Below are 13,867 nucleotides of genomic sequence, written 5' to 3'. Positions count from 1 at the left end.
CATAACATTTACAATCGTACTGTACACCACAGACAGCCAGTAAAGAGTCTTATGAAATCGCGCGTTATCTTGTGGTAGCGAGACTTCATTCCACTTTTGATCATGCGCACACCGCATTGCGAGAATCCCGCCAACCGGGAAGTAACATTTTGTTTGAAAAGCGTATTTCCACCTGAGCGACTTTCACTAGCAACTGAAAAGATTCTGAATGGGCACTCCGGCAAGATCAACACAGACACTTGCTGTGACATGCAGCCTCGTGAGGTATTGGTGCGGAGCGCTAAAAAAGCTGTCATGGAGTACAATTCAGAACATTAGAGTGACACTTTGTGTTTTTGTCAAACATTGGAGCTTTGTATTCATTCTGAAGGTTTATTGTTATTAATATTGAATAAAAAGTAACTTGGATATATCATTGTTAATTATCATTCAAATTTTAGGTAAATTATTTTCATTTGCATCTTATAAGGATTTTATAAGGGAAATATGGATTTTGGAGGTTGGTTATACAGGTTTGATTGACCAAAGGTTGACATGTATGGTTGTTAGGCCCTATCACTCAGGGCTGTAGCCTCGGGTATTTTCACCCTCAAAATAAGTAAGAGATTAGTAGAAAACAACTGACTAAAACAGATCAGAACTTGACTTGCAGCGTCTGAAGACGGAGGGGGGAACATGGGGGAAGCGGTGATGGGGGGGACATAATTGAGCGCTGCACAGCGCACATTCAAAATTTTGATAACTGCCAACAGAAGAACATTCAGAACTGGTTAGAAGATGACTTTAACTTCACTACGTTTGAAAGACAAATATCGTACTTTTCACTCCACATTTCTATCAAGGTCCTCGTTACTCGTTACTATGAAGCGGCTTTGAAAGTGGATGTTTTGTCTTTTCTTTTCTAAAACGTGATTGGGGTTTTTCGCAGGCGACACTGAGACAGTCTATCAGTGATCACGAGGGTCACGTCACATCCATAGACTGTATAAAATCAAGTTCAATTATTTCTCAACAGCGTTATTTGAACACGATCAGTTGATGGTAGAATGAAAGGAGGCGGATCTTCTGGGGAATGCACGCGCTCATGGCTTTACCCAGAACCCATGTTTCAGTTTTCTGAAAGGATTAAAGATACGTTTCGTTTTAAATATTTGCTTTGTTTGCCGTAAATGAACCACATCACGGCCTACAAAAACTCGCCGTCCAACCTGCAGAAGCATATTGAGGTATATAAACGGTTTATTCCAAGAGAAAGCTTGCAACGAAGTTGTCTGTCCTTTCAGAGCTAGCAATGACGTTGCAATAGCTATGCAGCCTGGTTAGTCACATGACTTTCTGTGGATTTGCCCGCCAAGTTACCGTAGCCTTGTCCACGGCTAACGTTTAAACACAGCTAGTTAACTTGGACACTGTTAGTTAGCATGTAAAAACGGCGTTACGCTAACATGAATAATGCTAACTTATCTGAAGTCCTTTCAGAAATATGTTTTAGCATAATCTTGGCAAATAAACAGAATGTAGAAATCTTTCTTTTCTCGTAGCGTTAGCTATCTAATATAATTTCAAGTTTGAAAAGAATTTGCTACCGTAGCATGTCGGGCGGAGTTTCACTGACTAGCTAGCTTAACGTTAAACCATCATGATGGCACAGCATGCGTTCATTTTGTGAATTCACATTTCTGTCTTTGGTAACGGCGTTAGGTTTTGTAAGCGTTGTGGCAATAATACAACAATGCGTTGACAGAAAATGTACTTTTAATACTTCAGTATTTTTAAAAGCAAGTACTTCAGTACTTTAACTTCAGTAAAAATTTGACTGGACAACTTTCACTTGTATCGGAGTAACATTTGACCAGTGGGATCTGTACTTTGACTGAAGTAATGAAGTTGGGTCCTTTGTCCACTTCTGATATGGACTGTATCAACAGTGTAACCTGTCGAATTATGTTGATGCACAAAAGCCGCTCTGTGTAGCCTGGTAATGTTGAATTTACAGTGTAGGGTTGGTATGATTAGTGAGCCAGGCGAGCTCAAAAGTTCGAATGGTTTAAAGAATATCTACAGTGGGGGTCTATTTGCTCCGACTAAGCTTATTTAACACGCCAACAACAATTTGTGTTCATATAGACACCAATAGCTGCCCTGAAATAATTTAATCATATATTTTAATGCGACATGTAGCCTACGCAGAGCCAGCCAGCCGACCGTACCAAAGCCAGCCTTTGGCATATTAGTCACATAGAGGGATAAAATAGGGGCTTTTTTTTTGCCATGAAATATTAACGTCAACATAAATGTGTGTTGTCCAGACACCACAAATGAGCTGCTGCAGACAACTGAGCCTGGAGGCATTCGAGAAAATGGTATTTTTTTTTTTTTTTGTGTGTGTGTGTGTGTGTGTGTGTGTGTGTGTGTGTGTGTGTGTGTGTGTGTGAGAAACTTGGAAGACATATTTATTTGATCATAGTCTTGTGAGCTGGGACGTCACCTGGGATTTTGAATGTTGTAATATAATAGCAAAGGCCAGAATTTGTCTCCGTGGTCCGAAAGGAGAGACATGTGAGTGAGAAGTGATATATTTTTATTAAACTGATGATCAATTTTACTAGTGATATTTAATAGTTAATTGACCCGTGCCTCAGTTTCCTGAGACATTATGGGTGTTGATGACGATAATAACTTAATAATAAGGAGACAGAAACTGTCGACGTGAAGTACAGACATTTAAAAATAGCAGTGCAAAAAACAGTAATAAAGATGCTATAACCTTTGAATGTGTGTGTGTGTGTGTGTGGGGGGGGGGGGGGGGGCTAATATTTCTTGTAAAGTTAGATATAACCTCTCCAACCTATCGATGCCAATCTCCCTTAAAAATACAAACCCCAGGAAAACTTGACTTAGCCCCTGGTCTTTTGAATAGCTAGAAATGCCCTTGGAGTCCACTGTTCAATAGTGTCAGGGTTTTGGACAGAAGAGCTTCTTATTTCTCGATAGCATCTGAGATCCATCTGTGCCATTCTGTTTTATTTACTTCAAGAGAAAGACAAGAGTGCTCTGAGAGCACAATATCCCCCGCGGGCAACTGTGTCATAACTCTGGTAAATTACGACTGAACTGAACGAAATTGCAGTATGTGTATTGCCGACATATAACAAAGAATCCTGTCAAGTTTCGTGAAACTCCTCCAAAAATTGAGAGGAGCTGATTTCAGAAGGTGAGTACCCTTCCCAGGAAGGATGGATGGACGGACATCGCCATGACATAATCCCCCTTTGGGACTTTCAGCCAGCAGGAGTTAAAAGTTATGAGGGAAGTCAATTTCAGAAAGCAAGCACACCTTGATGAAATTGCCAAAGTACAAGTTTGTTAATAATCAAGAGCATAACTGGTAAAATTTGCTCAAATTAAACGAAATTTCAATACGTGTATAACTGTCATATAACAAAGCCTTTTGCCAAGTTTGGTGAAATTCCTCCACAAATTGTGAGAGGGGTTGATTTCAGAAGAACGTACACCCTCATGAAATTGTCAAAGTACAAGTTATATAATCAAGGGTCAAAACTCTGGGAAAATTTTCACAAACGAAATTAAATCGCAATATGCGCATTACCGTCATATAACAAGGCCTTTTGCCGAGCTTCGAGAAATTCATCCAAAAATCGTGAGAGGAGTTGATGTCAGAAGACAAGCACACCTTCATGAAATTGTCAAAGTATAATTTTGTTAATCAAGGGCTGTAACTCTGGTAAAATGCGACCGAATTGAACGAAATTACAATATGTGTATTGCCGACATAAAACAAAGAATCCTGCCAAGTTTCATGAGACTCCTCCTAAAATTGTGAGAGGAGTTGATGTCAGAAGGCGAGCACACTCTCATGAAATTGTCAAAGTACAAGGTTGTTAATCAAGGGCTGTAACTCTGGTAAAATGCAACCGAATTGAACAAAATAACAATCTGTGTACTACCGACATATAACAAGGACTTCTGCAAAGTTTCGTGAAATTCCTCCTAAAATTGTGAGAGGAGCTGATGTCAGAAGGAAAACACACTCTCATGAAATTGTCAAAGTATAATTTTGTTAATCAAGGGCTGTAACTCTGGTAAAATGCGACCGAATTGAACGGAATTACAATATGTGTATTACCGACATAAAACAAAGAATCCTGCCAAGTTTCATGAGACTTCTCCTAAAATCGTGAGAGGAGTTGATGTCAGAAGGCGAGCACACTCTCATGAAATTGTCAAAGTACAAGGTTGTTAATCAAGGGCTGTAACTCTGGTAAAATGCAACCGAATTGAACAAAATAACAATCTGTGTACTACCGACATATAACAAGGACTTCTGCAAAGTTTCGTGAAATTCCTCCTAAAATTGTGAGAGGAGTTGATGTCAGAAGGAAAACACACTCTCATGAAATTGTCAAAGTATAATTTTGTTAATCAGGGGCTGTAACTCTGGTAAAATGCGACCGAATTGAACGAAATTACAATATGTGTATTGCCGACATAAAACAAAGAATCCTGCCAAGTTTCATGAGACTCCTCCTAAAATCGTGAGAGGAGTTGATGTCAGAACGCGAGCACACTTTCATGAAATTGTCGAAGTACAAGGTTGTTAATCAAGGGCTGTAACTCTGGTAAAATGCAACTGAATTGAACAAAATAACAATCTGTGTACTACCGACATATAACAAGGACTTATGCCAAATTTCGTGAAATTCCTCCTAAAATTGTGAGAGGAGTTGATGTCAGAAGGAAAACACACTCTCATGAAATTGTCAAAGTATAATTTTGTTAATCAAGGGCTGTAACTCTGGTAAAATGCGACCGAATTTAACGCAATTACAATATGTGTATTGCCGACATATAATAAAGAATCCTGCCAAGTTTCGTGAAATTCCACCAAAAATTGTGAGAGGAGTTGATTTCAGAAAGTGAGCACCCTTCCCGGGATGGTTGGACGGACAGACGGACGGATGGATGGAAATCGCCACGACACAATCCTCCTTTGGGCCTTTCGGCCAGCGGGGGACAAAAAATAGCGGCTGGTGAGGAAACTGTTTATATTTGCTACAATGGAAGTGATAACAGGGTTAAATGCTTTATTATACTCTACTTTACCTTTAAATGTACTCTATATCTGACATTTTTCTTGACTTACGTCTTGTATTTACTTTTTTTTTTCACGTTTTCAAGCTGTTCAGCTCCATTACTCAGTAAAGAATCAGACAAAAGCTAAATCATCTTATACAGCACTCGGACTTGCTCCTACTGGCCTGAATCTTGATGAAACCTTGTGGGTATAAATATTTGGGTTATGTAACGCTTGCGCAACCATTTAGAATCCTTCCACCCACTGACATGTCGAGGCTAACAATCCTCACTCTTGTAAACACACACTCTTCCCATCAGTCTTACTGTATTTACTGAATAATGTACAGTGAATAATCAGAGGTGGACAGTAACGAAGTACATTTACTTGAGTACTGTACTTAAGTACACTTTTTGAGTATCTGTACTTTACTTAAATATTTTTAATTTTTTTTTAAACTTATGACTTTAACTTCACTACATCTGAAAGACAAATATTGTACTTTTCACTCCACTACATTTCTATCAAGGTCCTCGTTACTCGTTACTATGAAGCGGCTTTGAAAGTGGATGTTTTTTCTTTTCTTTTCTAAAACGTGATTGGGGTTTTTCGCAGGTGACACTGAGACAGTCTGTCAGTAATCACGAGGGTCACGTCACGTCCATAGACTGTATAAAATCAAGTTCAATTATTTCTCAACAGCGTTATTTGAGCACGATCAGTTGATGGTAGAATGAAAGGAGGCGGATCTTCTGGAGAATGCACGCGCTCATGGCTTTACCCAGAACCCATGATTGAGTTTTCTGAAAGGATTAAAGATAAGTTTCATTTTAAATGTTTGCCATAAATGAACCACATCACGGCCTACAAAAACTCGCCGCCCAACCTGCAGAAGCATTATTGAGGTATGTAAGGGTTTTATTCCAAGAGAAAGCTTGCAGTGAAGTTGTCTGTGCTTTTAGAGCTAGCGATAACGTTGCAATAGCTATGCAGTCTGGTTAGTCACATGACTTTCTAAAGTTGCTGTCGTCTTGTCCACGGCTAACGTTTACACATAGTTAGTTAACTTGGACACTGTTAGTTAGCATGTAAAAATGGAGTTATGCTAACATGAATAATGTTAACTTATCTGAAGTCCTTTCAGAAATACGTTTCAGCATAATCTTGCCAAATAAACAGAATGTAGAAATCTCTCATTTCTAGTAGCGTGAGCTACCCAATATGATTTCGAGTTTGAAAAGAGTTTGCTAGCATGTCAGGTGGAGCTTCACTGACTAGCTAGCTTAACGTTAAACCACCATGATGGCACAGCATGCGTTCATTTTGTGAATTCGCATTTCTGTGTTTGGTAACGGCATTAGGTTTTGTAAGCGTTGTGGCAATAATACAACAATGCGTTGACAGAAAATGTACTTTTAATACTTAAGTATTTTTAAATGCAAGTACTTCAGTACTTTAACTTAAGTAAAAGTTTGACTGGACAACTTTCACTTGTATCGGAGTAACATTTGACCAGTGGGATCTGTACTTTGACTGAAGTAATGAAGTTGGGTCCTTTGTCCACCTCTGTGAATAATATAGAATCAGACAAGTGAATGCTCTGCTTTCTGGCTTTTCTGGACAGAAGTTGAACAAGAACACTCCTTATTTAATTATTTTACCCTTTGCAGGATCACTGTGACTATTCTTACCAGCTTCACACACCACACATGACTCTACCAGTCTGCTTCTTACAGTGGTGCTTGAAAGTTTGTGAACCCTTTAGAATGTTCTATATTTCTGCATAAATAGGACCTAAAACATCATCAGATTTTCACACAAGTCCTAAAAGTAGATAAAGAGAACCCAGTTAAACAAATGAGACAAAAATATTATACTTGGTAATTTATTTATTGAGGAAAATGATCCAATGTTACATATCTGTGAGTGGCAAAAGTATGTGAACCTCTCGGATTTGAAGGTGAAATTAGAGTCAGGTGTTTTCAATCAATGGGACGACAATCAGGTGTGAGTGGGCACCCTGTTTTATTTAAAGAACAGGGATCTATCAAAGTCTGATCTTCACAACACATGTTTGTGGAAGTGTATCATGGCACGAACAAAGGAGATTTCTGAGGACCTCAGAAAAAGCGTTGTTGATGCTCATCAGGCTGGAAAAGGTGACTAAACCATCTCTAAAGAGTTTAGACTCCACCAATCCACAGTCAGACAGATTGTGTACAAATGGAGGAAATTCAAGACCATTGTTACCCTCCCCAGGAGTGGGCGACCAACAAAGATCACTCCAAGAGCAAGGCATGTAATTGTCAGCAAGGTCACAGAGGACCCCAGGGTAATGTCTAAGCAACTGCAGGCCTCTCTCACATTGGCTAATGTTAATGTTCATGAGTCCACCATCAGGAGAACACTGAACAACAATGGTGTGCATGGCAGGGTTGCAAGGAGAAAGCCATTGCTCTCCAAAAAGAACATTGCTTCTCCTCTGCAGTTTGCTGAAGATCATGTGGACAAGCCAGAAGGCTATTGGAAAAATGTTTTGTGGACGGATGAGACCAAAATAGAACTTTTTGGTTTAAATGAGAAGCGTTATGTTTGGAGAAAGGAAAACACTGCATTCCAGCATAAGAACCTTATCCCATTTGTGAAACATGGTGGTGGTAGTATCATGGTTTGGGCCTGTTTTGCTGCATCTGGGCCAGGACGGCTTGCCATCATTGATGGAACAATGAATTCTGAATTATACCAGCGAATTCGAAAGGAAAATGTCAGGACATCTGTCCATGAACTGAATCTCAAGAGAAGGTGGGTCATGCAGCAAGACAACGACCCTAAGCACACAAGTCGTTCTACCAAAGAATGGTTAAAGAAGAATAAAGTTAATATTTTGGAATGGCCAAGTCAAAGTCCTGACCTTAATCCAATCAAAGTGTTGTGGAAGGACCTGAAGCGAGCAGTTCATGTGAGGAAACCCACCGACATCCCAGAGTTGAAGCTGTTCTGTACGGAGGAATGGGCTAAAATTCCTCCAAGCCGGTGTGCAGGACTGATCAACAGTTACCGCAAACGTTTAGTTGCAGTTATTGCTGCACAAGGGGGTCACACCAGATACTGAAAGCAAAGGTTCACATACTTTTGCCACTCACAGATATGTAATATTGGATCATTTTCCTCAATAAATAAATGACCAAGTATAATATTTTAGTCTCATTTGTTTAACTGGGTTCTCTTTATCTACTTTTAGGACTTGTGTGAAAATGTGATGATGTTTTAGGTCATATTTATGCAGAAATATAGAACATTCTAAAGGGTTCACAAACTTTCAAGCACCACTGTACATGTGAGTGGAAATTTTCACTGCAGGTGAAGACCTCATATCATATCCTTCCACAACACTTCGATTGGATTAAGGTCAGGACTTTGACTTGGCCATTCCAAAACATGAACTTTATTCTTCTTTAACCATTCTTTGGTAGAACGACTTGTGTGCTTAGGGTCGTTGTCTTGCTTCATGACCCACCTTCTCTTGAGATTCAGTTCATGGACAGATGTCCTGGCATTTTCCTTTAGAATTTGCTGGTATGATTCAGAATTCATTGTTCCATCAATGATGGCAAGCCGTCCTGGCCCAGATGCAGCAAAACAGGCCCAAACCATGATACTACCACCACCATGTTTCACAGATGGGATAAGGTTCTTATGCTGGAATGCAGTGTTTTCCTTTCTCCAAACATAACGCTTCTCATTTAAACCAAAAAGTTCTATTTTGGTCACATCCGTCCACAAAACATTTTTCCAATAGCCTTCTGGCTTGTCCACGTGATCTTTAGCAAACTGCAGACGAGCAGCAATGTTCTTTTTGGAGAGCAGTGGCTTTCTCCTTGCAACCCTGCCATGCACACCATTGTTGTTCAGTGTTCTCCTGATGGTGGACTCATGAACATTAACATTAGCCAATGTGAGAGAGGCCTTGGAGTGATCTTTGTTGGTCGACCACTCCTTAGAGACCACTCCATCTTTAGAGATGGTTTTGTAACCTTTTCCAGCCTGATGAGCATCAACAACACTTTTTCTGAGGTCCTCAGAAATCTCCTTTGTTCGTGCCATGATACACTTCCACAAACATGTGTTGTGAAGATCAGACTTTGATAGATCCCTGTTCTTTAAATAAAACAGGGTGCCCACTCACACCTGATTGTCATCCCATTGATTGAAAACACCTGACTCTAATTTCACCTTCAAATTAACTGCTCATCCTAGAGGTTCACATACTTTTGCCACTCACAGATATGTAATATTGGATCATTTTCCTCAATAAATAAATGACCAAGTATAATATTTTTGTCTCATTTGTTTAACTGGGTTCTCTTTTTCTACTTGTGAAAATCTGATGATGTTTTAGGTCCTATTTATGCAGAAATATAGAACATTCTAAAGGGTTCACAAACTTTCAAGCACCACTGTACATGTGAGTGGAAATTTTCACTGCAGGTGAAGACCTCATATCACGATTTACTGTTGCAACACTTTTGCATCATTCACCAACCACTGACACAGCTAAGGTGAGGTGTAGACAAGTCACAATTTGTTCTACAAGCTGTGAATCTGTGGTGTTGAGTCATTTCCTGTCTGGAACAGGAACTGACCTTGTTGCGAGCTTCCTCCTCATGTCGTCTCTTCTTGTCCAGAGTCTTCTGGGTGGGGCCACTTCCTGCTCCGCTGTGTTCTTCCTCTACCTTATTGGCCACGAGCCGTGCCTTTTCGTACTCCTCACAGCGGGTCAGGTACCACTGGCGCGCCTTACGCAGGTTGTTCTCGGCATCTGCCTGCACGTACACCGACAAACACACACAGTGTCGCGTATTCGTCTCATATTAACACAACACACTGCACTTTTTACACAATTTTTCAAGGACGTGCACTTGTACTTGTATGAAACTATCCAGACCCATGCATTATTAAATGTAACTATGTCTGAATAAACTCTTCTGAAGCAGATCATGTCAAACGGCAGAGAATGTGTGCGATCGAGGCTGCATACCAGCTTCCTCTTGGCCCTCTGCCACTGCTCTTTAATCTCTCGACGCTTCTTCTCATGTTCCTGTTTACGCTGCATTAGAGGCTGAAGTAGTTTAGGGGCAGAGAAGAAAATGAGATTTTTTTTTTTTGACTTATAGACGTGTTGAATGGACATTATTAAAGATCAGGGATGCACTTTTGTAGCAACTAGTATTAGTGAGTGTTACCTGGAGAAAGGAGTGTGTGAGGACAGAGTTGATGGACAGCTGCACACCCGTACTCTGCTCCAAGTCCTGCTCCAGAGCCAGAGAATAGAGCGACAGCAAAGGCATGGGCGTCTGAGAAAGAAAGAGAGAGAGAGAGAGAGAGAGAGAGAAGCAACAATATAAAATGCAATAAAGACTTTTTTTTTTCAAATAAAAGGCTTACTTTTCAAAATAGCAAAACACTCATAAAAGCAATCTTGCATAGTAAATGGATTTAACCCTTTGATGCAAAACATGGGTCAAAAGTGACCCGGCTGAGTTTTTATCTTCTATATCTTTGCAATAAATTAATTCCATCATTCAGTATTCAAGGTATTCCTCAATTAACTTGCTTTTGATCATCATACAGCCTTATTTTATTTTTTCATTTCTTACTTTTTGAATAAAAACCCTTTTTGTATCACTAAACCCTTCTAATGCACAACATGGGTCAAAAACGACCTGTGTTCATTTTCCAGGTTATTTCATGTACGGCTGAGTGTTTCTATGATAGACTTTTGAAATAAATTCATTTTGTCATTTACTTTTCCAAATATGCAGTAAATATCTTGTTTTTGTTTAGCACAAATCATCATTAACCCCGCCGACAGTAGTCGGAGGGGTTATTATTTTCACCTGCGTCAGTCTGTGTGCGTGTGTATCTGTCTGTCTGTCTGTCTGTGTGTCTGCAAGATATCTCAAGAACCAATGGATCGATTTGGACCAAATTTTGTACGTGTTGCCAATCACCCAGGAAGGAAACCATTAAATTTTGGAGGTCAAAGGTCAAGGTCATGGCAGAACTTCGAAATTTTCACCCAATGTATTTTAATAGGGAAAAGGCGGGGTTTGCACTCGTTAGAGTGTCCCTGTCTAGTTTTTATTTTTCCTTTCTTAAGTTATGAACAAGCACAGCTTTTGTAATTCTACATCGAGTTTACACACATGGGTCAGAACCGACCCGCATGCATTTACTCCAGCGTTTGGTGGGAACTGTGAATTGTGCTTGTGTCAGACATTTCACAGCTCAGCACGGCGCCCTTTGCCCATCTAATACATGTAAGTAATGTTTTTCAATTGCTCTAACGTTACCTTAGAAAAAAATGGATTATGTTTAGGTTCCCTTGAGAGTGAGTCGATTACTTGTCAGAAAGTTACAAGTAATTACTATTAGCTACCGAGCTGTTGACATATTCTACTTTAGTTAGCTAATTTTATTGTAGTTGGCTTCGCTAACTACATAGTTAATAAATAAATAACTGGCCGCATTCACTGCTAAAGTAATTACTTGAAACAAATTATTATTATAGTATTAAGACATTTAATTTTAAATCACACTTGGATGACCCATGTGTAGTAATATAAAAAATATTTTTGTTCATAAAGTAGGAAAGAAAAAATTAAATCAATGATTTGTGGTAATTAAAAACAAGATATTTAAAGAATACTTGGAATATTCAATCATAAAATAAACTGATTTCAAAAGATAGAGCAAAGAAAAACTCAGTCAGCATGAAATAACCTGGAAAATGAATGCGGGTCATTTTTGACCCATGCTGTGCATTAGAAGGGGTGTGCATATGTTTTGCATCAAAGGGTTAAACACACACACGTGCGTGTCCATCCTCTACCTGTGTGAAGCTCTGCTTGCTTGAGTGATACAGCCTCTGTATACCTTTAGCGAACTCCATCTCTAACGTCCAAAAAAGAAAAAAAATCAGAACGTTTTACAAAACTATCTGTGTTACTAATGTATTTCAATTCCCATCTGTGCGCTTCAAGACAAAGAGACCAAAACAGAGTGAAAGAATACAAAAGGACGGACGCTTGTGAAGTGTCTGTGTGTCGAGGTACCGAGTGCAATGCGCTTGTCCACGTAGCTTATGATGTCTTTCATGTACTTGGCGATGGCCTTTGCGTAGCTCAGAGCTGAATCCACTCCTCCTTCACTGTGCTGCAGCAGGATATCTACCTGCTCAGGGCTCATCACTGACACACACACACACACACACACACAGATGAAGGTGAATATATGGTATGGAGAGAGAGAGAGGGGGGGGGTGTCAATTCAATACTCACGACAGTCCTCATGGTCGCATCGGCTTCCTCCTTCCACACCCTGTCCCATCGGCAGTCCGTGCAGGTTCTCCATAGACTGTTCCCACACACACACACACACACACACACACACACACACACACACACACACACACGTCATTATACTAGAGCTACACAAAATATTGTTTGTTAATCATTATTACAATCTTACCCAGGTATCCCTTTATAAATAATAAATAAATATAAATTAATTTCACAGACCCCACACTACCATTTTTTTTTAACAAATAAACCTTAACTATTGAAATATTAGGCTCATTATTCAAATATGTGCAGTGAGTCATTTCAAATTATTTATTGGGGCCCTAAAGTTTCATTAAGCACAAGTCATTTATGATTTATTAACTAACTTGTTTTTTGAACTCTTGGGGTTATTGAGGAAGCGTTAATAATAATAATAATAATAATAATAATAATCTCATCTCATCTCATTATCTCTAGCCGCTTTATCCTTCTACAGGGTCGCAGGCAAGCTGGAGCCTATCCCAGCTGACTACGGGCGAAAGGCGGGGTACACCCTGGACAAGTCGCCAGGTCATCACAGGGCTGACACATAGACACAGACAACCATTCACACTCACATTCACACCTACGGTCAATTTAGAGCCACCAGTTAACCTAACCTGCATGTCTTTGGACTGTGGGGGAAACCGGAGCACCCGGAGGAAACCCACACGGACACGGGGAGAACATGCAAACTCCGCACAGAAAGGCCCTCGCGGGGCCCCGGGGCTCGAACCCGGACCTTCTTGCTGTGAGGCGACAGCGCTAACCACTACACCACCGTGCCGCCCAATAATAATAACAATACATTTTATTTATATAGTACTTTTCATACAGAGACTGCAGCTCAAAGTGCTTTACATTAAAAGATGTAAAGCAGTGGTGTAGTGGTTAGCACGGTCGCCTCACAGCAAGAAGGTCCTGGGTTCGAACCCAGTGGCTGGCGAGGGGCTTTCTGTGTGGAGTTTGCATGTTCTCCCCGTGTCTGTGTGGGTTTCCTGTGGGTGCTCCGGTTTCCCCCACAGTCCAAAGACATGCGGTTAGGTTAATATGGGACGGCCTTGGGCGAGGCACCGAACTCCTAACTGCTCCCCGGGTGCTGTTAGCATGGCTGCCCACTGCTCTGGGTGTGTGTGCACGCTCATTGCTCACGTGTGTGCGTGCATGTGTGTGTTCACTGCTTCAGATGGGTTAAATGCAGAGAGGAATTTCACAACTGTGTGATGAATAAAGTTGTGCTTTCTGAGGTGGCACGGTGGTGTAGTGGTTAGCACTGTTGCCTCACAGCAAGAAGGTCCGTGTTTGAGCCCAGCGGCTGATGAGGGCCTTTCTGTGCGGAGTTTGCATGTTCTCCCCGTGTCCGCGTGGGTTTCCTCCGGGTGCTCCGGTT

At 40.5% G+C, this 13,867-nt stretch overlaps 1 protein-coding gene across 1 annotated transcript in view; it reads right to left on the bottom strand.

Annotated features, from left to right (window-relative positions):
• The window catches only part of arhgap45a (Rho GTPase activating protein 45a), an 81,636-nt gene that overhangs the window by 31,213 nt on the left and 36,556 nt on the right, over window positions 1-13,867 (bottom strand). The window contains exons 6-11 of the mRNA XM_060906300.1: window positions 12,436-12,511; window positions 12,211-12,345; window positions 11,988-12,049; window positions 10,339-10,449; window positions 10,134-10,214; window positions 9,739-9,918 (exon numbers count right to left, since the gene is read on the bottom strand). Of these exons, the coding sequence (XP_060762283.1) occupies window positions 9,739-9,918; window positions 10,134-10,214; window positions 10,339-10,449; window positions 11,988-12,049; window positions 12,211-12,345; window positions 12,436-12,511 (645 nt within the window). The remainder of the gene's footprint in view (window positions 1-9,738; window positions 9,919-10,133; window positions 10,215-10,338; window positions 10,450-11,987; window positions 12,050-12,210; window positions 12,346-12,435; window positions 12,512-13,867) is intronic.

This window comes from Neoarius graeffei, chromosome 23, assembly GCF_027579695.1.
Source record: "Neoarius graeffei isolate fNeoGra1 chromosome 23, fNeoGra1.pri, whole genome shotgun sequence".
Classification (NCBI taxonomy): domain Eukaryota; kingdom Metazoa; phylum Chordata; class Actinopteri; order Siluriformes; family Ariidae; genus Neoarius; species Neoarius graeffei.
The sequence above is the reverse complement of the archived record's forward strand: the minus strand, read 5'-3'. Positions and strand labels throughout refer to the sequence as shown.